The 24,934-nt window shown below is 41.0% G+C and overlaps 1 protein-coding gene across 5 annotated transcripts in view; it reads right to left on the bottom strand.

Moving 5' to 3' along the window:
- The window catches only part of LOC144504309 (kinesin-like protein KIF13B), a 165,205-nt gene that overhangs the window by 27,966 nt on the left and 112,305 nt on the right, over positions 1-24,934 (bottom strand). For all 5 annotated transcript variants that reach the window (XM_078229452.1, XM_078229449.1, XM_078229450.1 and 2 more), the window contains 13 exons: positions 23,568-23,775; positions 23,085-23,247; positions 20,828-20,974; positions 16,807-16,956; positions 14,030-14,170; positions 12,147-12,320; positions 10,527-10,684; positions 8,627-8,759; positions 5,790-5,936; positions 4,745-4,774; positions 3,280-3,379; positions 2,012-2,138; positions 643-698 (listed from right to left, as the gene is read on the bottom strand). In XM_078229452.1, coding sequence (XP_078085578.1) covers positions 643-698; positions 2,012-2,138; positions 3,280-3,379; positions 4,745-4,774; positions 5,790-5,936; positions 8,627-8,759; positions 10,527-10,684; positions 12,147-12,320; positions 14,030-14,170; positions 16,807-16,956; positions 20,828-20,974; positions 23,085-23,247; positions 23,568-23,775 — 1,734 coding nt within the window. The remainder of the gene's footprint in view (positions 1-642; positions 699-2,011; positions 2,139-3,279; positions 3,380-4,744; positions 4,775-5,789; positions 5,937-8,626; positions 8,760-10,526; positions 10,685-12,146; positions 12,321-14,029; positions 14,171-16,806; positions 16,957-20,827; positions 20,975-23,084; positions 23,248-23,567; positions 23,776-24,934) is intronic.

Here is a 24,934-nt window from a genome sequence, read left to right as displayed (position 1 = left end):
CAACATGAGGAGAAACCTTTGACACAATGAGTGGCTAGAATTTAGAATACACGGTCAGATAAGGTGGTAGAAATAGATTCAGCAGAAACTGACATGATGTAATTGGATAAATGCTTGATTGAGAAAAAAAGACATGGGATATGGGGAAAGAGCCAGGAAGATGGGGCTAATCTGACTGTTGTTTGAAAAAGCTAGCACAGACTCAATGAGCCGAATGACTTTCTTCTGTAATTCTCCCCCGGACTCTTGTGGGGAAAACTTGTGAAATGAAGTTGGAACTTCCAAGATTCAAAGTTCAGGAACCAATCGAAAGCCTCCAAAACATGCTGCTTCCAGTTACTGTACCAAGATAGGTTTCATATACTGTTAATAACCTAATTCAATTAGAGCAGAAAGAAGAGAAACAATAGCCCCCTCTCTAACTCAGGTAAATGTAGATTAGCTACTGGTAATAAAATTACTAGCGAGTTTCCAGCAAAAAACATCTTCACTATATGTCGTATCATAGTAAGTATGTTTATATTTGTCAGGATATGAGTGATGCTGCTAAAATCTGATGGCTTACCCATCCTCCAAATTTAAAAAAAAATTATTTCCCCTCTTTCACCTGGTGTATAAGAGAAGAAACCATGCAAAATTTACCATTTAGGTCAAGGAAAACAACGGGAACATGTGTTTCCATTCCAGGCGCGGGGCTCCTGCAAGAAATGGGGATAAGCAATTTACAATCTTCACGAGAAAACGGATGGAGTTACAGAATTTGAGTCCAAACCGCTCGCTAAAGCCCCAGAACTCAGCAATAAAAATTAAAATCTGCCTCAGTTCCTGTAAACTAGCAACTCCAGTGAAATTGTGGAGCATGATTCGCAAAACAATGGTTAAAAAAAATCTTGGCATTCCAAATAATAAAAGACATATAAGAAAATGAATTATTACTCAATGTCATAACTGACCATGTTAATTTTAAATCATGCAATTTGAATCATTGGATAATTCTAAACAGTTTTAAAAGCAAAACTTCTCGTTTTCATGTTTGACTAATCAGAATGTTTGGGAATTAAAAAATCAACATGCAATTATTGGGAAACTGTTCCTTGCACAAAACTGAATATTTACTTTGAATATTTAGTATGCATGAACCTGTACCAATACACACTAATTACTTGTTCACAAAACCGCAAGTCTCACATTGTAAATTTCTTCAGGCTGAAGCTAACAGTCTATTTGATTTGGAGCACACTGGGACATTCAGCAAAAACAAAATCTGCCAAGATCATAACATACTTTAATGTGACTTTTTTTTAAAAAGACCTTTTAGATCTGAAGGGAGGGAAGTGAGAGAAATGGTCCATTTGCTTCTGCAAGGAAGAAATGGGATTTGGAATTTTGAAGTCAGCCGAAGAAACAGGGTCTGGATTTTTGCCCAGAGGCAACAGGGAGTGAGGATAATGGCTTTGGCAGGTGGTTAGACCAGGGGCCACACTTAATTGGCTGCTATCCATAAAGTGGCTGCTGCCAGGGCAGCTATTAAGGATCCTATTAAGGATGGTGGCTTGCCCTCAAAAGTTGCTGGTCCAATCAGAGATCCAGCAGCTTTGCAGACTTCAAGGAAATGGTGGTCACAGCAAGCTAAGGCACAAGGCACTTCCTTCTCTGCCCATGGCCTCTTCTCTGCTTTATAAACCGCCCCCACAACATCTTGGCAGCCGTCTCCAGGCATGTTGATGGCAGGTGGCGGGGTCGCTCCAATGTCAGCAAGTTGTCAAATGCACTGTCAAACAGCTCCTGATTGGACCATTATATATGCAAGTCAAATGCCCACCTCCTTGGCAGAAGCAGTTTGCCCACTTCCAGTCACACCATCAGTAAAATGCTGGACTGTGCTGGGTAGTTGATCCGATATGGTTCCCTGCAACTTTATCAGCAGCCACACCCCCATCCCCAGCCACCTGAGGGCCGGTAAAATTCAGCCCAAGGACTCCATTTTTCTTAAATCATTTTGCTGACAAACCATTTTGCTGGGGACCCTGGGATTCCACTTCCAGCTGATGGGACCATTACAGCATTCCTCTCCTCCGTTAGTGTCAATCTTCGTTCCAACAACTGTGCTTCACGGTCTGCATCGTCTTCAGACTTATCTGCAAGAAACATGATATTGAATTCACACTTAACTTTGACAAAGTGAGGGGGGAAACAGGTCACCACAGCACTATACTAAAACTCATGTTCCATCAATACAGAATGGGACGGGAGACTGCCAACACATGCATTCCATCAGAACTCATACTTGACCAACCAAGAATGAGACAGGACATCACATGTCTAATTTATGCATTACATCTGGGCTCACATTTGGCCAATATAACATGGTGATTGATAAGCAAGCTGGAGTTCAGAAGAATGAGGGGGGGGTTCTCATAGAAACCTATAAAATTCTAATAAGACTAGGCAGAGTAGATGCAAAAAGGATGATCCCGATGGTAGGTGTCCAGAACCAGGAGTCACAGTCTGAAGATACACAGTAGACCGTTCAGAACAGATGAGGAGAAATTTCTTCACCCAGAGAGTGGTCAACCTGTGGAATTCGCTACCACAGAAAGTAATCGACACCAAAATATTGAATGTTTTCAAGAAGCAGTTAGATATAGCACTTGAGGCAAACAGTATCAAAGAATATGGGGGTGGGGGGGCGAGATCAGGCTATTGAGTTGAATGATCAGCCATGATCATAATGAATGGTGCAGCAGGCTCAAAGGACCTCCTCCTGCTCCTATTTTCTATGTTTCTAACTCACCATTATTTTAAACACAATCAATTTCAGGACTGCAATCTCTGAAATTCACAACAGTAGATAAATAACCAAGTGCTTAATTACTTTAAATATTTTTACTTGCATGTGCAGTAATTACGTAGACTTCCTGTGCACATGTATTTTAATGGCACCAGGGTGGCTTCAATGACTCTGCTAGTACGTGAAGTCTGGAAATCAGGATGAACTTAAGGCAAGAACACATTTAGCTGTGATAGCACATGCTGAGGATCCTGCCAATACTTGCTGCTCAGGCTCACACAGCTATAGCTTGGAGTGAATTCAGGTGGGTGAACATTATTCACAGAGTGACATAATCATGTGGCTTATGGCCTGAGAGGCACAAAAGGTAAGAATTGGAATGATTGGGGCAATATAAAGAAAATTGAATGGATGGGTTGTGGCCTAGAAAAGCTGCGGTAACAAACTGATTATTCAAAATTGAACACACTTGAGCTTGCTTCACTTACTGGATTTACAAGCGAGTTTCTGGAGCTGCTTGTCAAGATATTCCTGCCTCTTAGTCAATGCAGTTAACCATTTCCGGCGCAGTTTCTCCAAATCCCTTTCCTGCAAGAAAATTAGAATTAACATTTGCAGGTCAATGGGGCAACACGGTGGCACAGTGGTTAGCACTGCTGCCCCACAGCGCCAGGGACCCGGGTTCAATTCCTGGCTTGGGTCACCGTCTGTGCAGAGTCTGCACGTTCTCCCCGTGTTAGCGTGGGTTCCCTCTGCCCCTTTTCATCTCTCCAGTTCAAAGTAATTTCTCGTCTGCTATAACTTCTTTCCAAAAAGTTATAGAACATAGAACAGTACAGCACAGAACAGGCCCTTTGGCCCACGATGTTGTGCCGAGCTTTATCTGAAACCAAGATCAAGCTATCCCACTCCCCATCATCCTGGTGTGCTCCATGTGCCTACCCAATAACCGCTTAAATGTTCCTAAAGTGTCTGACTCCACTATCACTACAGACAGTCCATTCCACACCCCAACCACTCTCTGCGTAAAGAACCTAGCTCTGATATCCTTCCTATATCTCCCACCACGAACCCTATAGTTATGCCCCCTTGTAATAGCTCCATCCACCCGAGGAAATAGTCTTTGAACGTTCACTCTATCTATCCCCTTCATCATTTTATAAACCTCTATTAAGTCTCCCCTCAGCCTCCTCCGCTCCAGAGAGAACAGCCCTAGCTCCCTCAACCTTTCCTCATAAGACCTACCCTCCAAACCAGGCAGCATCCTGGTAAATCTCCTCTGCACTCTTTCCAGCGCTTCCACAGTTAATCAGCGAAAATTCATGTATTATAAATTACTACCTTTCTTTTGATTTCAGGGTTTTAGCCCAAGAACTAAAAGTCATTAACCAAAAGAGAAAATGCTGGAAAATCTCAGCAGGTCTGGCAGCATCTGTAAGGAGAGAAAAGAGCTGACATTTCGAGTCCAGATGACCGACCCTTTGTCAAAGCTTTAAAAAAAAAGGGTCTTTTATCCTTTTATTTTTTACTAAAATTAATTGACAATCTAGATCTAATTCTTAATGAATATGGATTTTTAACACAAAATTGCCCCTCTTCAGCACTTCACCTTTTCTGAGGATGGCTGATGTGCTAAATGAAAAAATGCTGCATCAGTATAGTAGCGAATGCTCTTTTGTGACTGGAGTTTGGACATGAAATAAATACGTCGGAGCAAGTAGTTAGTTTTATTCCACTGATCATGTTTAATGCAAGAACAACCTGACCAAAGGAAAGCAAACGACTAGCCCCAACCTAACCCCAGCTACAAGCTCTGAAATAGTTATTCAAGCCCTTAATCTTGACTAAAGGAGATTTCCAACAGATATTATGTGGCTATTGTACAACTGACTGCTGATAGAGAACAATTTTCATGAAATGAAGGCAAGTAATTCAAAAACAATCAAACCATACCTGGTAACTGTCCATGTCGTCCTCTTCTTCCTGTGTAAAAAGTGAAAACAAATGTCAAAGAAGTGTTCGTAATGGATATGCAAATTTATAAACTGGGTGAACAATTCAACTAACCAGGATCAAAATAAAAAGGACAACGTGTTTACTTCACAGCTGGATAGTATGCATTAAGTTCAAGGTGTGGAGATGCCGGTGTTGGACTGGGGTAAACACACTAAGAGTTTTAACAACACCAGGTTAAAATCCAACAGGTTTATTTGGTAGCAAATACCATTGGCTTTCGGAGCGCTGCTCCTTCGTCAGATGGAGTGGATATCTGCTCTCAGACAAAAGCTAATGGCATTTGCTACCAAATAAACCTGTTGGACTTTAACCTGGTGTTGTTAAGTTCAAGGAGCAGGATTGGCACCATTCAGACCCGACTGTGCTAGGGAAAGTTGGCACCTAAAGAATTTCATTAGAACCAAGCAACAGAAAACCAAAAGCAGTAGCAGAGATTTCAATGATTCTAAATTAGAATCAACATTTTGCAGACTAATGGGGCAACACGCTGGCACAGTGGTTAGCACTGCTGCCCCATAGCGCCAGTGACCAGGGTTCAATTCCTGGCTTGGGTCACCGTCTCTGCAGAGTCTGCACGTTCTCCCCTTGTCTGCGTGGGTTCCCTCTGGATGCTCTGGTTTCCTCCCACAGTCTGAAAGACGTACTGGTTAGGTGCATAGGCCATACTAAATTCTCCCTCAGTGTACCCGAACAGGCGGCGGAATGTGGCAACGACGGGATTTTCACAGTAACTTAATTGCAGTGTTAATGCAAGCCTACTCGTGACACTAATAAATAATCAGTTTTCTCAAAATTCTCATTTTATCTGCCTCCATTCAAACGTTTCAAGCCAAACTCATCTTATGCCCAATTTCTTTAAATAAAACAGTGGGTTTCGCAGTTTACTTTAATGCCATGTTATACGCTCCTTCTGTGCCATTCCTAATTCATCACTTTAAATTGCACTGCTATTACCAACAGCAACAGACCTGTAGCCTCTTACCAAGTGGATATCTTGATATTTCTGGTTTTTAGCAGGTCTGGTTTTGACACATCCCACAGCAACAGACAACACTGCTTCAGCAATTAAAGGCAGCGTCCCAGAGTCTTGAACTGACCTTACTTCAACTTGAATACGTCGAGACTGACCCTGCAAGGCAACGGAAGAAAGATTTTTATGGAAGTTGATATGTTGTTCACACTCAAAAAGCGGGGCATAGCAGAGACAGACAACTACAGGCCCTTGGGGCACATTTCAAATTCATATATAGATCATAAGAAATAAATTGTAAGATCATTTGTCCAAAGATATTTAGTAAACAGTGACAACCAGAAGTTCCTGTCTGACCAACAGTGACATTCAAATGAACTGCGATATGCTGTGCCTAGAACTTCCAAAATACATATGTAAAAATTCCATATACAAAGTAATTGGTATATTTATTACATATTTTGGGTACAGATTTTATAAATTGGCTGAAGGGTGGAAAGCAACACAAACTTGTCAAAGGGGTTATGTCAGATGTGGAGGTATGAGGTGCCCAGTGATTGGTGTTGTGATCACTACGTTTCTCACCTACATGAGTAACTTGGACTCAGAATCCCAATGCGAATCAGTGAAATTTGCAGACAAAACCAACCTACATACATAGAAAATGGAGGAGTAGGCTATTTGGCCCATTGGGCCTGCTCTGCTGCTATTCAATATCATAGCTGATCCTCTATTTCAACGCTATATTCCCATGCTCTACACTTTGACAGCTTCTAACATCATGAAATCTATTTCCTTGTTAAATATATTCAATGACTTGGCCTCTACAGGCTCACCACTCTCTGAGTAAAGTAAGTTCTCCTCATCTCATTCCTAAATGAACTACCCTGTATCCTGAGACAGTGACCCCCTTTGTTCCCAACATCCCCAGCCAGGGGAAAGATCATCCCTGCATCAAGTCTGTGCACCTGTCAGGATTTTATAGAGAAGGCAGTTGGAATCAAAGGAGACACTCAATGAAATGAGAAAGAGAGAGCAGGTAATGGTAGATTAAACTTCATGCAAACAAATGTAAGGTACTGCACACAGGAAGGAAAAATGGTTGAAACGCATACTCCATGAATGGCGCTGAAATAGCTGCAGATGTAGTTGAACAACATCTAGGAGACTTAGTAGGCTGGACATGTCCAATTAACTGCAGAACTCCAATCAACAAAGCTAACAGAATACTGAACCCCATAGTCAAAACAATAGTATATCAGTCAGAGGGAGTCATGATCAGACAGCACAGTATTCTCAACAGTTTGCACCTTGAATGTGGTGGTCAAGGGGACATTTATACTCTGGAGGCAATGCACAGAAGAGACAGAAACCTGAATGTCAAAGGGCTGAACTACAAGCAAAGACTGGAGAAACATGGGTGATTTAGCCTTGAAAAGTCATGTCTGTCTGAGAAATCATCTTATAAAGATACACAAAAAAGTGAAATTGTTTGGAAAGGCAAGATAATTAAAACATGAAAATCGGTTGGGGGTATGAGTAAAATACAAGTTTAAGGATAATGTCAGGAAGTTCTGTTTACCAAGTGATCAAGACATTGAATGGAATACATACTAGATTAGTGCAGGTAAACATTCTGAAATTATTTTCGGACGTTATTGAGTGCTGTAGTGGTGGTCTAGAGGCTCTTTGCAAACAAATGAACTAAGGTGTGCTTAGCGACCCTCCTCGCCTGTTACTATCTTGCAACGTTTTAGAATTTTACTTGTAACAAACTTTTCCATAAGTCCGAGTTATGTGCAGTGTTGACATCACCAACTCCCAAAGCACAAGACTTTCGACATCAGATGTGTAAGACCTGTCGTTTGGGAGTTAGTTGCAATGACAAAGCAAGAGGAAATATAAAAGCAGTTAATGCCTGATAGTGATGTGAAGACTCTAGTGATTGCCAAATATTCCATTTCTTTGGAAAGATAAACGGAATATGGATCGGAAAAATGCACAAGGAAAAAAAATCCTTGATTCCTTTTGCCTCTATTATTAACTGAAATCTGACATAATGGTATCACCTACACCGATGAAATTTAGTTATAAAAGAAACAAGAACTTGAAACTCAATCCAGGAAAGGGAGTCTAGTAGTGGACTGGACTTGCAACCCAGATCTTAAGAGCTTAATTCCACCACTGAAAAACGGAACAGGAAAATATCTGGTAATTTGTAAGCTAGTTATCAGAAAATGCTGTCAAATTACTTTGACAACCCAACTGGTTCACAAATATCCCTCAGAGAAAAGAGTCCCTCATTCCCAAAGTTAATCAAATCTACACAAGTTGATGAAAACCAAGACACATAGCTGTTTTCTTTACTGGAGAGAGTTGATTTACTTTGTCCAGTGTCTCGGCTATTCCCATTTATACTCTTCTGATTAAACCAACAAGATAAGGGGATAAATTAACAAAAGATCAAATGTACAAATATGAATCACCTGTTTAACAATATAAATGCCATCAAACCATAACAATCTAATTGCTATTAAACCTTGATGTAATTAGTAAGACATTGACACCTATCCTCCAATTCGGGCCTACATGGGACTCCAATCCTGCAGTATGTGACTAAAGCATAATGTGTTCAGGTTAACTAAGGAAAGGGAATAAACACTATTTTGTCGGTGTTGCTCAAACAAAAATCAACCCATCCTACTAGGATCTTATCTGAATGATTCTTATATTTTCCTCATGCTTAAACCACGTTCTCTCCACCTCAACACTAAAATCCAAAAGTAATTTCAGACTTCCATCACAGAAGCCCACTTCAGTGTGGGACTCCACTCCTGCCTCCCGCTTACCTGTCGTAGTTGAAAGATGCCACCGGTGGAAACGTCCTTCGAGAGGGTCACCTCCACAGGAACGTACTCTCCATTCTCATTCAGTTCCAAGATCTGGGTCCAAAGCTCTACCTTTCGCATCACCTCACTCCACCTGTAGATATACATGTTTTTAACGGTGCATTTAATCACTCAGGTATATAAATCATTCATTGAGCAAAGGCTAAATGCAATAGTCACCCAAGCTCCACCTAGAAAGCAGGTTATTAGAAACACTACAGTGCAGAAGGAGGCTATTCAGCCCATCAAGTCTGCACCAACACCCTGAAAGAATATCTTACCCAGGCCCACCTCCCCCGTATCCCCGTGCATTTACCATGACCAATCCATCTAACCTACACATCTTTGGACACTACGGGGCAATTTAGCATGACCAATAACACTTAACCTACACATCTTTGGACTGTGGGAGGAAACCAGAGCACCCAGAGGAAACGCATGCAGACACGGGGAGAACGTTCAAACACTACACAGTCACCCAAGGCCGGATTCGAACCCAGGTCCCTGGCACTGAGAGGGAGCAGTGCTAACCACTGTGCCAGTGGTGATCCTTATACTATATTTATTATAATTTATAGGAGGTTTATTGTAAATTTTACTATTTTCTGGCAGTGGTTTGAATATAACTCAGTACTGCTTCCTCCTGTTATTACATAGAGTGTTGCAACATATTGCATATGAGCAGAATACCAAAATAAATCAGTTTTTTGTTTTAAAGGTTAAATCCCAACACACTAATTTCATAGAATTTACTCAGCACATTGGCATCGATTTACTGTAGAAGGGGAAAAGATCCATGCAGTCCATTCTATGTGTACTGAAGACCCAATCATGAATAGCATGATCCTGGGAACTGTAGACCTGGTTTTTAGAAAGCAAAGTCCAGCAGACGGACACTTGCACAATTGCTTCTCAATTTAATACAACTGTGGTATTCCCTGGGAATGGTGCAGATTTTGCCTGGTTGTTTTCCCAGGAAGGGTACACTGTGTCAATAACACTTGGCAAGAGATGGTATGTTGTAATAGAAGGTAATAAATTGAACGGAAGAATTACAAAAGATGAATCAAGCATCAGAGCTACCAACAGAGATCAGCTGAAACAACTAATTTATGCTTGGCTTTGTAATATTTTTATGAATTTGTTCCGATTGAAAATACTTATGGTTGGATAGGTGATTGCTTTAATAGCTGTACCTCTCTAATCAAATTACTTTTGCTAAATGATTTGTGTAGTTTTTTTGGTGGAATATATTGCTTAAAAAATTGAAATCGAGGAAGGCATGGTTGAATAATAGTTTTTAGTTCAGTCACAAGTACGGCTTACATTAACACTGCAATGAAGTTACTGTGAAATTCCCCTAGTCACCACAGTCTGGCGCCTGTTCGGGTCAATGCACCTAACCAGCACGTCTTTCAGAATGTGGGAGGAAACTGGAGCACCCGGAAGAAACCCAGGCAGACACAGGGAGAATGTGCAAACTCTACACAGACGGTGACCCAAGCCGGGGATCGAACCCGGGTCCCTGGCGCTGTGAAGCAGCAGTGCTAATCACTGTGCCACTGCGCCACCCCCGCTTATAATAAGAATAAACCAATTTAAATGGAGACGAAATTAGGAAATTGAACGTGAGAGCCAGAGACCAGGGGAAGACAATGTTGGAACGGTCAACAGAATGAAGAAATAAATTTAGAGCGACATCAACAGAGTGGGAGGCAGCTATGGAAACAGTGAAATAATTACTTTAACATTTCATCCATTTTCAGTACTAGATAGCTTCCACTGTTTACAATAATACTTTCTACACAAGGTGGTAGAGTATAATCTAATGGGCATCGATGCCCAATGCCTCTATATTCACCTATCCCGCAGGGATCGTGTTTTGGCTTGTATTATTCCCAAGTCCCATATGGAAGGGTTTTTCCGAGAATCACGTGATTTATGTCCGTATACTTGGAATGCCAGTGCTCCTTCCGAGAGATATTCCAACAGATCTTCAGAAAGATTGACTGAGAATTCCTGATCAAAAGACAGTGGAAATAATTATAGATTAATTTCAAGGCAATGCACCAACATCCAACACACAATATGCTACTACTCACATGGGTACATTTTCTAGAACATAAATGTTTGTTCTCAGGCACATTAGCCCAGATTTGACAACATTAACAGTTTACATCCAGTATATGTTTTGAATATTGAAATAATGACATAGCTGGAAATCAAAGATTAGAAAACACAGACAATGCAATGTATAGTAGGTTAATCCGTAACTGAAAGAGATAGGTTTATCTTTTCGATATAGTTCCACGTTTAATGAAGAGTTACACTAACTTATTTACTGCTGTAAAAACAGATTTTGCCAACGCGTGCCGTCTTGCACTCATCAGGACAGAGGAAAGAATGCCAAATCGAACAGATTCCTTATACGGGGCATGTTCCTTTGGCTGTATGCAATAGGCACAGTACAGGCCGTACTCAACAGCCCACCTCTCGCAAGACCTAAAATGTCTACTGGTACATTTGATTCTGTGATTGGACAAGACTTGCTAAACAATTCAAGCGAACTAATAGCTACACTAACAACCAACTTAGGATAATCAGTTGAGCTCCTAATGTGGTTTATTTATACTTGCTAAAAGCGACATATATTCTATGCAGGAACCTATTTTCTGCAAACAAAAGGAATATGTTCAAGCTTTGGATCTTTTGGAATTTCCAAACGTTCTTCTTGTGTCTGTGTGGGTTTCCCCCGGGTGCTCCAGTTTCCTCCCACAGTCCAAAGATGTGCTGGTTAGGTGCATTGGCCGTGCTAAATTCTCTCTGTGTGCCTGAACAGGCACTGGAGTGTGGCAACTAGGGAATTTTCACAGTAACTTCATTGCAGTGTTAATGTAAGCCTCCTTGTGACATATAAATAAAGTATAGTTTTAGTTTAGAATTACCAAGAAGCTTGGGGAGCCTATAGTTCCCCGTTGCTTTCTCCATGGATACACTTCAGCCAATCACAGTCAATTTGCAAACCAATCAGCACCCTTTTCTCCTGTGGTATAAATTGTTGCGATTGCTTGAAATTTGGTATTCTTGCATTTGTCCTGATAAGTACAAGACAAAAGGTTTCAGCAACATGCCCCTCTTTTCATCAATAACAAATTTATTTCCTCAGCTATTCAATGACCTGCCATGCAATTCTAGCATGCTGAAGATTATTCGTTCCTGTTAAAAAATATCCTGAATCAACTCAAGCTATGGCAAGAGGGACAAAATATATCAGCATCGAAGTTCACTTGCTACGAATACACTAATCCCCCCAACCCACCACCATAGTCTTGCAGCAAAATGCCCAAAGATCCTCAGCTTTTTGACATCTAAGGTAAAAATTGTTTCAATTTGAAATCTCTCTATAAAGCCAAGCCAAACACCTGAGCAAACTGGCAGATGCAATACGAGTCAGATGATGTTCTAAGAGTTATTCCCTCACCTTACAGTGGTCAAAAACAACCATGCACTCCGGGTCCTTGCCAGCAGAAGTTGAGGAGGAAGGGTCCACCTCCGGTGCAACAATGATTGGTTCGGTCTGATCCCAGAAGGTATACTGGCAGAAAACAAAGTTCGACAGGTGTCGAGGCAAGCCTGTAGCCTGAAGAATTTTAATCTAGGGAAGAAAATTAGTTAAACAATATTACACATTATTGTTTTCACCGGTGTATTCATTTAGCATACAAATTGCATTTCTGAGATTGACGGTGGGAAGATGTTGGCACAGTGTTAATGTGGCTGGACCAGTAACAGAGGTCCAGGCATTGCTCTGGGTACACAAGTTCAAATCTCACCATGGCAGCTGGTGGAATTTAAACTGAATTAATAAATCTGGAATATAAAGCTAGTCTCAGTAATGGTGATCTTGCAATTAATCGTTGCAAAAATCCATCTGACTCTCTAATGTCCCTCGAGAAGGAAATCTGCCATCCTTACCTGGTTTGGCCTACGCATGACTCCAGACCCACAGCAATGGGTCTGTATTGCCCTCTGTAATGGCCTAGGACATCACGCAGTTCAAGGGCAATTAGGGATGGGCAACAAAGGTTGGCCTTGCTGACAACATCCTCATCCCATTGACGAATACATTTTTAAAAATCATGCAAAACCACCAACTGTTTACAAAACAATATGAACCAGCAGGAGAGGTTAACACTGACAGGGGTACTGCTGTGTGGTAGAATAGATTCAAACTGGCAAAGATCCTTATATCAAGAACTCTTCAAGCAAAATGATCAAAATGTAGAACGGATATCCAAGCAGGGCAATGAGGACAAAACCTTTGAGACGATTTAAGAAACAGTTAGTGTGATTGTTGACGAGTGGGGTGGTGATAAAGGAACTGTAACTGTGCCTCATGGATCAACCATGTTTAACCAAATGCCATTGCTAGTTTGTACTTACCTTACATAATCTGTATGAAACTGACAAATGTCCTGCCCTAAACCAGTTAAGTTAATTGGTAATTACTTGTTGTGCAATCAACCCTCATGGTTGTGCCTTCTGATACAAAAACAGTAAAGTTGTTAAAGCGAGAATTTTGCTGCAACGCAGATAGCTAAATACACCTGTGATTACCACGTACAGCTGTTCATCTTTATTACAACAGCACACATACAAATTAAGAGTAGGCCATTTGGCCCCTCGAACCTGCTCGAATTAACAATAAGATCATGGCTGATCTGACTGTTGCCTCAACTTCACGTTCCACCTATCCCCAATAACCGTTGACTCCCCTTGTTAGTCAAGAACCTATCTACCTCTGCCGTACAAATATTCAATGACCTGGTCTCCACCACTTCCTGGGGAAGAAAATTCCAAATTCCAAAGATACTCAACCCTTAAGAAAATAGTTAGCACTGCGCCAGGGACCCGGGTTCGATTCCTGGCTTGGGTCACTGTCTGTGCGGAGTCTGCACATTCTCCCCGTGTCTGCGTAGGTTTCCTCCAGGTGTTCCGGTTTCCTCCCACAGTCCGAAAGACGTGCTGGTTAGGTGCACTGGCCATGCTAAATTCTCCCTCAGTGTACCCGAACCGGCGCCAGAGTGTGGCGACTAGGGGATATTCACAGTAACTTCATTGCAGTGTTAATGTAAGCCTACTTGTGACACTAAAAATTGAACTTTAAAACATTTCTTCTCATCTTCGTTTTAAATGGGAGACCCCTTATTTTTAAACTGTGTCCCTTCGTTCTGATCTCGGAAATAACCAATGCTGGACTGCTTCACATGGACTATTTGTTTTCAACCAATTTCCAGACAGCAAAGTTCCATAAAGAGCATGCTGCAATAGCAGAGTGGAGAACACCTGAGGAGGCACACTTACTCTGCAGACTATTGTTCGTGCCGTTTCTCTCTCCTGAGTTTCACTTTCATTTGGACTGTCCAACGCATCTTCTCCACCAGCAATTCGATCATTAAGATCCCCACTTGTTCGCACCACTTCCACATGCAGGCGTCCCGCAACCTAAAAATCAGACCAGGAACACAGTCCGATTTAAACATTCACTCAAAATATCTCAAGATTACCTCATATGCATTATCTTTGAATTTCAGGGTTTATTCACAACTCAAAAGAAAATTTTATGGACACTGCCCCAAAACATCCAAAAAAACTCCTGAAAGAGTGAGATTCTGTTGGGCACCTGACAATGACTGGCATGGCTCTCTAGTGAACAGCACAGCTTCACCCAAAGGCAACTAGATTATGACCTTTCTGATTCTATTTAGGCTCTACTGCATAAAACATGCCATGCATACCACAAAGGATGGTTGAATGATGTTTCAACCCAGTTATCCTTTGTGGCATTGATAGACAGTGCTCTTTCTATAAAAACATACTTTAACCAAAGGGCAGTGTAGTCAATGCACAGTCAACTCCGCTCCATAGCTCTGAATGACAGTCTTCATTTGTAGAACAGTGAAGCCTGATTCTAATTGTGACATTGACTTCAGCTCCATGCACACATCTTCCCTCAAAGATGTCAGCTACCTCACAAGATCAGGGCTTTTGTATTCGAATCAGTTACACAGATATCAGTCAGTCATCTGAAAGAAATAGCTTTGAGGACAGTTTTAACAATTGCAATTTCCAAACCTAGAGATAGTCATTCAGGAATGAGAACATTTGGCTTCAAGCTAAGTCCTTCACAGTTAAAACGTACCTTTCTATCGTACCTGCAATGTAACAAAACGTTGCAACACTTCAGAGCATTATAAAACAAAATGACACCGAAGTAGTTATTAGGTCACATTTGGTCAAGTTTTAAGGAGCGTTTTAAAGGATGAAAGAAAGATATAGAGGTGGAGTGGTGCAGAGAAAAGACTTCCAGAGCTCAAGTCTCAGGTAATTAAAGGCAATGGTGGTCAAAAATCAAGGATGCCCCAAGAAGCCAGAACTAGATGACTGCCGATATCTCAGAGGGTTGTGGAGCTGGAGGAGATTACAAAGATAGAGGGTCAATGCCATGGAGGAATGTAAAAACAAGGGTGATTATTGCTTGACCAGAAGTTAATATAGGTCCACAAGCATAGGGGTTTCTGGGGAATGGGCCATGGCACGAGTTAAAATGGGCAGCAGAGTTTCGGATTACCTCAAATAAGGAAGGTAAAATGTGGAACACCAACCAGGAGGAAATAGGCAGTCTTATGGATGGTGCGCATATATAGTTAGAAGCTCACCACAGGGTCAACTATGATACCAAGGTTGCAAACATTTTGGTTTAGTTTCAGTCTGTTGCCACAGTAAGAAGTCCCACAACACCAGGTTCAAGTCCAACAGGTTTATTTGGTAGCACGAGCTTCCGAAAGCTTGTGCTACCAAATAAACCAGTTGGACTTTAACCTGGTGTTGTGAGACTTCTCACTGTGCTTACCCCAGTCCAAAGCCGGCATCTCCATATCAAGTCTGTTGCCAGAAAGAGGGGTGAAGTCAGTATCTAGGTAACAGAGCTTGGAGTGGGGACCAAAAACAATAACTTCAGTCTTCCCATTACTTAAATAAACATGGTCCTTCCTTTACTAAATAGTTATATCTCACCAAGTAGGTAATTCCTTGCATTTAATTTGAGGATCTCACTTTAAGGTTTTGTCACATTTAATTTAAAATTAAGGTTCCAAAGGTGAAAGGATAATGGTTCAATACAGAACTAAAGCAGAATTGCAGAGAATTTCCACAGAATTCTAAATCTAACAACTGAACATATTTACAGAAAGTCAGGAAAATCTACAAATGCTGAAAATTTGAAATTAATATTTAAGTCCTGTAAATACAGAATAGATCAGTCACAATCTGAATGGAAAAGATGGTCAACATTTTGGGTGCCAATCTAGAGCCTGACAAAGGACGTTTATCCGAAAAGCAAGCTTATGTTTCCAAGTCCCAATTGATCTCTTGTGGATTGTCAGCTGGTTTCTACCTTTATTCCATAGATTTACTGCTTTTTTAAATTGATCCTTTCTCCAAAACATCAATAGAAACCTTGGTGCAAAAGAGAGACAGTTGTGGAGAACATGTCACAATTCTGAATAGCAATCAAAACGGCGAAAGGGTCGCCCTGAGGGACTCACTTTCAAGACTATTCAATCTGTACAGCCACTTCAGAGCCAATTTAATAGCTAATGCTGGTGCCTACTTGACTGTGAACAGAGCTCTCACTCTCCACAGTGATGATATAATAAACAGCAAATTAAAAGAAACACACAACCTAGGGACATTATGATGCATAAACATTAAAACCCAGATATACTGTTTGTCACGATTTGTTCATAAGACTTACACTGAGCTTTGACAAGAGACTACATACCTACATATCGGAAGGTTTTAATGAATTGATTTTTGTCAAGTCAAAGAGACAAAAGGAATAAAGCAATGTCTCACCAAGTAGGTAATTCCTTGCATTTAATTTGAGGATCTCACTTTAAGGTTTTGTCACATTTAATTTAAAATTAAGGTTCCAAAGGTGAAAGGATAATGGTCCAATACATTGTAACTCCCAGGGCTCCCATCCCCTTATTACTTTAAGCACAATACAAGAGAGGGAACACTTACTAAAACAGCCTTTCAATTGCTATCAATGGAGAGAGCACTGGTTTGTCACATACCTCTCCCTTCTGGTTAATGATGGGTACTGCATACTGCAATTTCACATCATAAAAGAGCAACTCCAAAAAAACATTTGCAACCCCAATCAGGCTGTGGTTTTCCTGTTCATCAAAGAATGGATCAGCTCGCTTGAAGTAAGATCTCATCATCTGCGAAAAAAAAATATCCAGCCAACAGACACGAATTAGCAAAGCCAAATCCTGCCAGCAAGTTATCAGAATATGATCGGTCATCTCAATTATACAATTAAATCCAGAATCACTGAAGCAATGCTTGAATAACAGTTAAAACAAAGATAAAACAGGAACTGTTTACAAGCTGAGGTAAAACAGAAAACGCCTTGCATATGCAGGTTGGTCAGTATCTTAAGGATAACATTTCAGAAGAGATCTTAACTGAATTCCGCATTTCTAGCATTCTCTGTGTTCTACAGTAGTAACAAAACTAACAAGCATCAATTGTCTTCCATGTGTAACATGATGCCATCTAACCCTTAGATCACCACTTATGAGAAATTCTAGTTTACAACTAACTGTAACAAGTTTATGGTGTTAAATGGGAAACAAACTGCCTTAGGTACACAAAATTAGTGTGTAAAATGGTTGCGGTATGTGTAGATACAAGGATCATAAACTAAAGATACAGCGGGCAGTCCAAAATCTGAATTAAATGCAATGAAGTAACAATGCAGATTACAGCCTGAAGCAAATAGATGGGAGATCTTATGCACAATTACCAAACCCCAGGGTGATTTGGAAGGAAAACAGTTTGAAATCTCAGTTTTCTTTCTCCTCAGGCTAGGTATTGCAAAAAGCAAATTTATCCCAAGTTGCTTCCCAGCATCTCAAGAGCATTTTAAAAGCAGTAACGGGTGAATGTTACCCACATGCTCTTCTTACCAGGTTAACTTTCATGGGACAAAGAGGAAATAACATTTTTATTTCAGTTTATTAGCTTGATTCAATTGGTGATACTCTCACCTCTGAATCAGGTGGTTACAGATTCAAACTCCATGCCGCAAACTGAGCAAACAAATATCAAAGGTTGCTTTCATATCTTAAGATCAGTGCATTACTAAGGGAATGGCTAATCAAAGGAAAAGTTTGGATGAGACATTAAAATCACTTGGTATCGTTAATGAATGAATGAAAATGTAATCACCACACGGATGTGCTTTGTTTTTATGGATGTTTAAGAGACTCGATTTGGAATTAAAATACCCCATGCAGATCATCAAAACTTTTGAATTGTAGATAACCTTATAGAGCTTGTAGTCCAATTACTTTTTATGGGCACAATCCTGCAAAACGCCACTCCTGTAGAAGGAATGCAATAGCGTGGTACAGATTACCTATGAATGCAGTAGGATGGTATAGACTACCTTTCTTCAATCAAATAGGTCCACTATTATCACTGGAGGTTGTTTGTTTATGCAACTTTCCTTCAGTGTAATGGAACTTTGTAGAACCTCTTGCACAATAGACATGTTGCATTAATTTAGTCAGTAGTATTGTGAAATGTACATTTAAAGAAATAAGGAAGGAGATCTAAGGGAGAGTACAGTGTGTGGGGTATTTCACTCAAGGTCTCCAAGCAAAAATTGAAAAGAAGCAGATGGTGCAACACCATAACTGAAGTATCTTGGACAACTTTTCTTCAAGGACCACCACCAACAACAGATTCATCTTTATCTTGTCAATTGTGGGATCTTGTAATGGGCAAACTGATTGCCACATTTGCCTGTGTAACAATCACTGCAATTAGAAAGGAATTCATTACACATGAAACACTTTGGGATGTTTCTGCAAGGTGTGATAAGGTGCTATGTAACTCATGATGTATTGTATTTCAACAGAAGGTTTTTCAGCTTTAACAGTGGGATAGCAGACTCAAGGGGTTAAATGGCCACGCCCTACATTCACAAGAAAGTCTTGCAAAGCTTCCAGTATAGAGACCAAACTACTATTATAATCCAGTTTGGTTTATGAACAAATATCACCACTCCATTTCACTGGGTGGTTTAGAGTAATCCATAAACAGCCCCTGGTCTTAACATGGACCCAAACATTTCAGAGTGATATCAAGAGCATCAAAACCACCATCGCAGGTTTAAAACTTTCCAGAGGCGACAATGTCCTAGTGGTATTATCGCTAGATTATTAATCTAGAAACTCAGCTAATGTTCTGAGGACCCGGGTTCAAATCCTGCCACGGCAGATGGTGGAATTTGAATTCAATTTAAAAAATCTGGAATTAAGAATCTACCATGAAACCATTGTTGATTGTTGGAAAAACCTTTCTGGTTCACTAACGTCCTTTAGGAAAGGAAATCTGCCATCCTTATCTGGTCTGGCCTACATGTGACTCCAGATCCACAGCAATGTGGTTGACTCTCAACTGCCCTCAGGCCACTAGGGATGGGCAATAAATGCTGGCCAACCAGCGACGCCCATGTCCCACAAATGAATAGAGAAAAAAAGACCACCTGGTATTAATATCTTCCTATTAACATGGTTTTATTACTTATGGACATTTCTAAGCAACCAAACACAGGTATTAAATTGGGTTTATGACTATTACAAGAATGCATTAAAAAAGTTGTCACCCTTAAAACTTTTCCGATGTGGAGGAGGTGCCAGTGAAGTAATTTAGTGATTATGGTACTGGATGAGTAATCCAGAGGTGAGCAGTTAAAATCCCATCATGGAAAGCAGTGAAACTGAATTCAACATATTAAGTACTTCGTGAGCTAGTTTCAGGAAAAAGGTGCTGGATTGTTATTAGTAACAACCGGTTCACTATTTGTCTGCCTGGAAGATAACCTGTCATCCCTGCTTGGTCTGGCATATGTGATTCCAGTTTCATATTAGGCATTAGATTTTCATGTCCTCAGGGCTGTAAATAATGCCTTGCCAGTTTTACATAAAGTTTTTAAAAAAAAATGAAACTTTTGCTCTTCCTATTGCATTGTTTGATCTTCTAGTGCCACACACCAGATCCTTGACTTTCCAGGCAATCCAAATTAGATTCCTCCAGAACAGCCTGGGAGTGAGCAATCTCTTCTTCCAGTTTCCACTCTGTGCACTCAGCATCTCCTCATTGTAGCATGGGTGTGAAGAAGGGTTTCTGTGCCGTGTTTGAGAGCAGCTTTCCACTCCATCTGACGAAGGAGCAGCGCTCCGAAAGCTAATGGCATTTGCTACCAAATAAACCTGTTGGACTTTAACCTGGTGTTGTTAAAACTCTTACTGTGTGAAGAAGGGAACAGTAGAGGCCTGAATCGACTACTCAGGTTACACCTGAGTGTGTGCAAGGGCATAGAAACATAGTAAATAGAAGTAGATCATTTGGCCCTTCGAGCCTGCTCCGCCATTCATTTTGATCATGGCTGATCATCAAATTTAATATCCTGATCCCCCCCTTCCCCCCATATCCCTTGATCCCTTTATCCCCAAGAGCAATGTTTTGGTCTCAACTACTTTCTGTGGTAGTGTATTCCACACATTCACCACCCTCTGGGTGAAGAACTTTCTCCTCACCCCGAAAATGTTTACCCCTTATCCTCAAACTATGAGCCCTAGTTCTGGGCAATCCCACCATTGGGAACATTCTTTCTGAATCTCCCCTGTCTAACTCTGTTTAGAATTTTCTAAATGTGGCATCATCACATTGTGTAAAGGAGATCCCTTTAACACAATGTCAACGCTTCAGTGATTGAGAAATCAGATGTACTCAATCAAGTGCATAAAGAAGTAGGTGAAAATACAATTCAGATTTAACTGCTTCTCAATGGTTGGTCAGCATAACATTAGAGAGGCAAATAGTGCCTGCTAATTCAAGAGGGTATATAATACTGATATATGTCAGACAAAGATTGAGGGATATGGGAGATTGAGGGATAATGGAGGGTATAATTCACCTGCAGCACCTTTAAACTTTTGGTTTGGCTGATTCAGTGCATTTCCATGTTCCCAAGTCTAACAATGTATTTTTTAAAAAATGCACAAATCTTCTACTTACAGGATTGTCCTCATCACAATCTTTCCATTCCTGGTAAAGTTCACGCATATCAATTAATCGGTTTTCCAGTTTCTCTAGTGACCAGATCTGCTTGCCTTTACTTTTCCTTCGTACCTGGACAGCCGGTTCACTGAGAACGGAGTCACGCTGTTGGAATGAAAGCAAATGAATGAAGTGGCTGCCGACCCAAAAATTATCCCAGACACACGGAAATAAAACAGGCAATCTTCCTCCCTTTCATGTATGTAAACTTAGCTTCAGGAACAACAGCTAGGAATTCTGTTCTTATTTATCAGGGTAAACATCTGTCCAGAAGAGTGATTCAAATACTGGAAGTGCTATAAGGGGCACCAACTCCTTATGGGGAGGGCTTGCCAAAGTCCTGGTGAATTCAGGTGCCAGAAGAGTCAATCCAACTTCAAATCTAGAAAGATGCCAAGACATGCCAATCTTGTGTCCTATATGTAAGGTAGAGAGGGGATATTTCTTTTGTGGACAAGATGGCTCTAAAATTCTGACGAAAGGCCAAAAGTATGAAACATTAACACTGCTTTCTCTCCAGGGATGCTATCTGGCCTGTTCAGTAGTTCCAGCATCTCAGCTTTTATTTCCTAAGATAAAGGACATAAATACACAGCTTCCAGTGATACATATTGGAAATAAGTCAATGGCTATTGCTGGGAGATCTGGAATCTGACACTTTTGTTCATTGTGTTTGTTCTAATAGATGTAAAACATTCAGTTGTCTGTTCCCAAATCTCTTAAGCGCTTAGGAAATTGCTCATTCTGTTCTTCTACTGAGCATACATTTAACAGTAGATACCTTACAGGAACAACCAAAACTAATTACAAGATTGCTCCACCTTTAGTCAATGATGACACCATTCACAAACAAGTAACCAAAGCAGAGATTAATTCCAATGTTCCGCAGTCATTCACGGGCACAGCAGGTGTGTGCAGTAAGAATCAACATTAAAGAATGTTTACACAGTGTATAGTACTGATAGCTCATTTCAGATGTAAAACACTGCTGTTATGTTTATCTTGGCCCCAATGTCCTGAAAATGATCTGATTCACACTGTAAAGGTGGATTTCAAGCTGTGAGGCCAATTGCAAGATCTTTGAGAACAATTTTTAAATCTAATAGTTCAGTACTAAATGGGCAACTTCCTAACAAATGAGAATAAAAAGATATGATGCAGGAAATGGAAATGACATCACCAGTGCAAGACTCCCCTCAAAGCTACAGTTTAAGAAGGTTAGTAAGGTAACTTGGGGAGCCCTTTCTACCCATGTCCTCCTAACTTTCCCAAGCCAACACACTTGACACTCAATCCAAAAAATCTGCCGTATCTACCACCCAAACTTCCAACTTCTGGCCTTCCTCCTGTCCTGACATCTCCATTGCTGATGCTCAATTGTTGCTCACCAGTCATCAAGGACTTTATTTTCATCACATCACTTGCCATCTGCTAATTAGCTTTTCCCCCTAGGATTCATCAACTGTGCTCCCTTATGCCAGAGGACACATAAACAAATTATTATTTTTTTCAGTGCCAGACCGGGATTGAAAAGCATCAAGCACTACACTGCCTCTGCTCACTCAAATTGCTCCAGCATTCCAGGAGCTCTTTACAGGATAAAGATAATTCAAGGTTCCTTTTCTCCAGAACAAGCCGCCTCCACAACCCCTTTTCCCATTCTCTTTAACAAAACCATCTGCAGAGCATGAAGACCATCCATGCAACTTTTTCTTTTATACGAGCTCCTGGGACGTAGTACATAAAACTATCGCAAAACAAAGCAGAACATGGGACGGCACGGTGGTTAGCACTGCTGCCTCAACAGCACCAGGGACCCGGGTTCAATTCCTGATTTGGGTCACTGTCTGTGTGGAGTTTGTATATTCTCCCTGTTTCTGCGTGGGTTTCCTCCGGGTGCTTCAGTTTCCCCTCTCAGTCCAAAGATGTGCAGGTTAGGTTGATTGGACATGATAAATTGCCGCTTAGTGTCAGGGGGATTAGCAGGGTAAATGTGTGGGGTTATGGGAATAGGATCTGGGTAGGATTGTGGTCAGTGCACTTGATGGGCTGAATTGCCTTCTTCTGCACTGTAGGGATTCTATAACATGGGGTGCGGCATTGAACCGCAGAGTACATCCAAGCTCACCAGTACTTGGATGGCAAGAAAATTAAAGAAATATTCCAAATAACTACCAAATTTTGACCAAAGAAATTGAAATATATCAAATTTTACCTTTCGGTTAGCATCAAGGCTGGAGGCTGGAATCTGCAGAGTCACCTGATACTCAGTCTTTTTCTCCATTTCTTCAGCAATATAATTTGCTTCATGGACATAATGATTTGCCTTGGCAATCTGCTCTTGCAACTTCATGAGACTGTGGTTTAGCATTGCCTCTCTGCAAGGATCACAGAACCACTGTAAAAAGCATAACACCAATCCCAAACAGCTACCTACAGCACCACTGGTATTATCACAGGATGCACGATGCAAAGTTCTGCAAAACTGCCAATAGCCAGGCAATTGATTTTGATGCTTTGCTCTATCTTTGCATAACCACAAGTGAGTCTGAACTCAGGAAGGATGACAGAAGCTACAAATTTATCTAAGAGTTGCAAATCAGCAGCTTCATGAGACAAGGGAGAAACCATTTCCTGAACCCCCACCGCCCCCAGAATTCTTCTATAATGAAACATACAGAACATGTCAATGACTCACCTCTCCTCTGTCCACTGACGAAGCCGCTGTTGAGTGCTGGGGGAGCCAAATGAGAGGCGCTCCATACTGCGGTAATGTTTCTCCGGGGACAAACGTCTACGTAACTGCTCCAGTTCTCGTTCGTACATCAGGCGCTGCTGTTCAAGCGCAGAGCGCTTCTCCTCCTCATGTTGGCGTTCCAACCTCTGCAGCACTGACTGCATTGCATCTAACAATACGATAAATCATAGTATCATTACAATGCACAAAGTCCTGCTGTCTCTGGCTTGCGTTGCTCCAATTCCTTTTAGGAGTAGGTAAGGAATACATTTCGTACAAGGTGTGCGGCAGAAGTGTTGGATATGAAACTCATTTCCTTTAATTCTTCAAAGATAATTTCTTTCCGAGTCTAACCAAGCAACCACCTCATCCTTACAAAAGCAAAATATTCTGGGTGCTGGAAATGCTCCGCAGGTCTGGCAATATCCGAGTGTTAAAGTTTCAAATCAATGACCTTGCATTAGAACTTGACCATCTAACTGAAACGTCAACTCTGTTTCTCTCTCAGATGCTGCCAGATCTGCTGAGCATTCCTAACACTGTGATGCTTTACCCTCAGGCCTTTATACATCTTCTAATCCCAATACTCCAATTACCTGCCTTGCATGTTGCCTGCCAGAATTTTTTCAGGGAAAAAGCTCTGAATTGTCTGTTAACACCAATATTCTTCTCTTGGGAGATAACTCAACTGTGGCAAAAAGAAATCCCAGCTTATCATGTTAGTTGGATTGTACTTGCTTTTATTTCTGTGCCTATGATATTACTGGATCATATATTTGCAGATGATCCAACAATTTCAATCTCAATTCACTCCAGATACACAGTTAAAGTTCCTACATTTCGACATTTATGGCCTTATTTCCACATCTTTTCATTCATAAGACATAGGAGCAGAATTAGGCCACTCGGCCCATCGAGTCTGCTCCGCCATTCAATCATGGCTGATACTTTTCTCATCCCCATTCTCCTGCCTTTTTCCCATAACCCCTGACCCCGTTATTAATCAAGAACCTACCTATCCCTGTCTTAAAGACAGTCAAAGACCTGGCCTCCACAGCCTTCTGCGGTAAAGAGTTCCTCAGATTCACCACTCTCTGGCTGAAGAAATTCCTCATGAAACTCAGTTTCTTCAATGTTAAAAACTCATCTTCCTCCCCATAAAACCTAAGTAAGTCAAGGAATTGAACACTCACCAAATTCAGATGTTCCAAAACATCTCTAACATTTCCTCAGTCCAAGCTGCATCTTAACTAGAACATTATAGAATCCTACAGTGCAGGAGGCGGCCATTTGGCCCATCAAGTCTGCACCGACCACAATTCTACCCA

Source organism: Mustelus asterias, chromosome 15 (genome assembly GCF_964213995.1).
Source record: "Mustelus asterias chromosome 15, sMusAst1.hap1.1, whole genome shotgun sequence".
NCBI classification, from domain to species: Eukaryota; Metazoa; Chordata; class Chondrichthyes; order Carcharhiniformes; family Triakidae; genus Mustelus; species Mustelus asterias.
The sequence above is the reverse complement of the archived record's forward strand: the minus strand, read 5'-3'. Positions and strand labels throughout refer to the sequence as shown.